The sequence below is a fragment of the Austrofundulus limnaeus genome, unplaced genomic scaffold, assembly GCF_001266775.1.
Source record: "Austrofundulus limnaeus strain Quisiro unplaced genomic scaffold, Austrofundulus_limnaeus-1.0 Scaffold1386, whole genome shotgun sequence".
NCBI classification, from domain to species: Eukaryota; Metazoa; Chordata; class Actinopteri; order Cyprinodontiformes; family Rivulidae; genus Austrofundulus; species Austrofundulus limnaeus.
This window is the reverse complement of record NW_013953788.1, coordinates 42,084-43,743: the sequence shown is the minus strand read 5'-3', so window position 1 is coordinate 43,743 and position 1,660 is coordinate 42,084. Positions and strand designations below refer to the sequence as shown.

The following is a 1,660-nucleotide window of genomic DNA, read 5'->3' as shown; positions in this document are numbered from 1 at the left end:
GTAGACAGAAACTACAGGCCATGTGCCAAACACCTCCAAAAAGTGATCTCGCTCTTGGACTGTGAAAAAAAAAACAACATACAATCAAACATAAAATAATATAAAACAAAAACCAAGGAGTGTTTGCTTCAACGAATTTGACGCATAATAAAAGTCAAAACAAAACTAAATAACGTCTCCCAGTGTGAAAGGACAGGTGTTTACACAATCACCTGTCCTGTAGGTGCTAATCCTGCYGCACAGCTACATGCTCGTCTCTCTGCAGCCGTTCTTGATCAGCTGAGTTTTTTCCACAACCTGATTCTAAACAAGCAGCTCTTTAAGTTTCTGCAGGTTATTCTGAACCAGACACCATTTCTTTAATGCAGCACGGCATCTTCTTCTTCTGTGGTGCCAGTGACAAAATGTAATTAACTGTGATCACCTGTGACTAATGTATTTGCAGCCTCGCTCCAAACACATGTACCGTTGCACCCTGACAATATATATAATTAAAATTACATCATCATCGTAGATTCTGACGTGTGGCAGTAAAAACCACCTGACTGATTTAACCTAATCATCTTTTTTTGGGCCACTAATAAAAACGCAGCAAAGGCCGACGGTTCAATCACTAAAACCTTGATGCATGCAGGAGATCTAGGCCACTAAAAGAGTTAATAAYCCCTCCTAGCATGAGCTGACAAACACTTCTAACCAGACATTTGTAACAAAACACGCTGACTAGCATTTCTGACGTCACCGGGACACTGCGAGCCGTTTCTCTCCCCTCTGTACCGTGGCGTGTTTAAATGCCCACCTGGTGATCTCAGCATCGCGTGATGAAGACTCATCGGCTCCACGGCTGTTGTCATGGCGACCATGCCACCTCCATTCTCGCCGTCTGCCTCTAGCAGGCTGCTTTGTGTCAGAGCCTCTCCTGTCAGCCGCAAACAGACAATCAAACTTTTTGTTTTCTGACACCTCATAACATGAAGTGAAAAAGTGACAGAAACAGTTTAACAAATCCAGCTTTGAGACAATAACATTTTTTGTTTTATGCTCCTGTACAGCACTTTGGTTTTTATTGTGCTTTATAAATAAACAATGATGATGATGATGTTTTATCATCTGTCCTGTTTGAACCAGGAGAAATGACGGTAAAGTCTGCTTTTTGCCGTCTATCAGCGATGGGTTTTGTGCTTGGACTGAGAATATTCCAATACAATAAATGTAATAATCAATCCTGTGATTCTGTTATGTATTACACAGACACTACCCATCTGTTGTGGGCTCTGCGTTTACAAACGAGCAGCCTTGTCAGGGAGGCTGACCCGGATAAATCTGTTGTTTATAATTAGAGCTTTGGCAACATTTCCTGCGGTGATTCAGCTGCGGTGCTTCCCCACTGCTACAGGGGGGGAAATGACAGAGGCAAAGACGTGCTGTCACTCCTCCTTTCCACACATTAACATAAATAATCTGAACTGTGAGGAGCTCTGTGTAAATTGCCTTTAATCTGGTACCTAGCAGCTGTGATGCTCAGGAATTTAGTCTCAATAATTTGAAAGTTGGTGCTTTTAAAAGGGATCCAGGATTAGTTGTAACGTTAGACTTTATTTGATAAACATTTATTTTAACTGTAAAATAAAGACTGTAAAAATACTGTAGGCTGTTCAGT

The 1,660-nt window shown here is 41.4% G+C and overlaps 1 protein-coding gene across 3 annotated transcripts in view; it reads right to left on the bottom strand.

The window, feature by feature from the left end:
- Positions 1-1,660, bottom strand: part of znf410 (zinc finger protein 410) — a 14,775-nt gene that overhangs the window by 2,825 nt on the left and 10,290 nt on the right. For all 3 annotated transcript variants that reach the window (XM_014032164.1, XM_014032162.1, XM_014032163.1), the window contains one exon: positions 800-919. In XM_014032164.1, the coding sequence (XP_013887618.1) occupies positions 800-919 (120 nt within the window). The remainder of the gene's footprint in view (positions 1-799; positions 920-1,660) is intronic.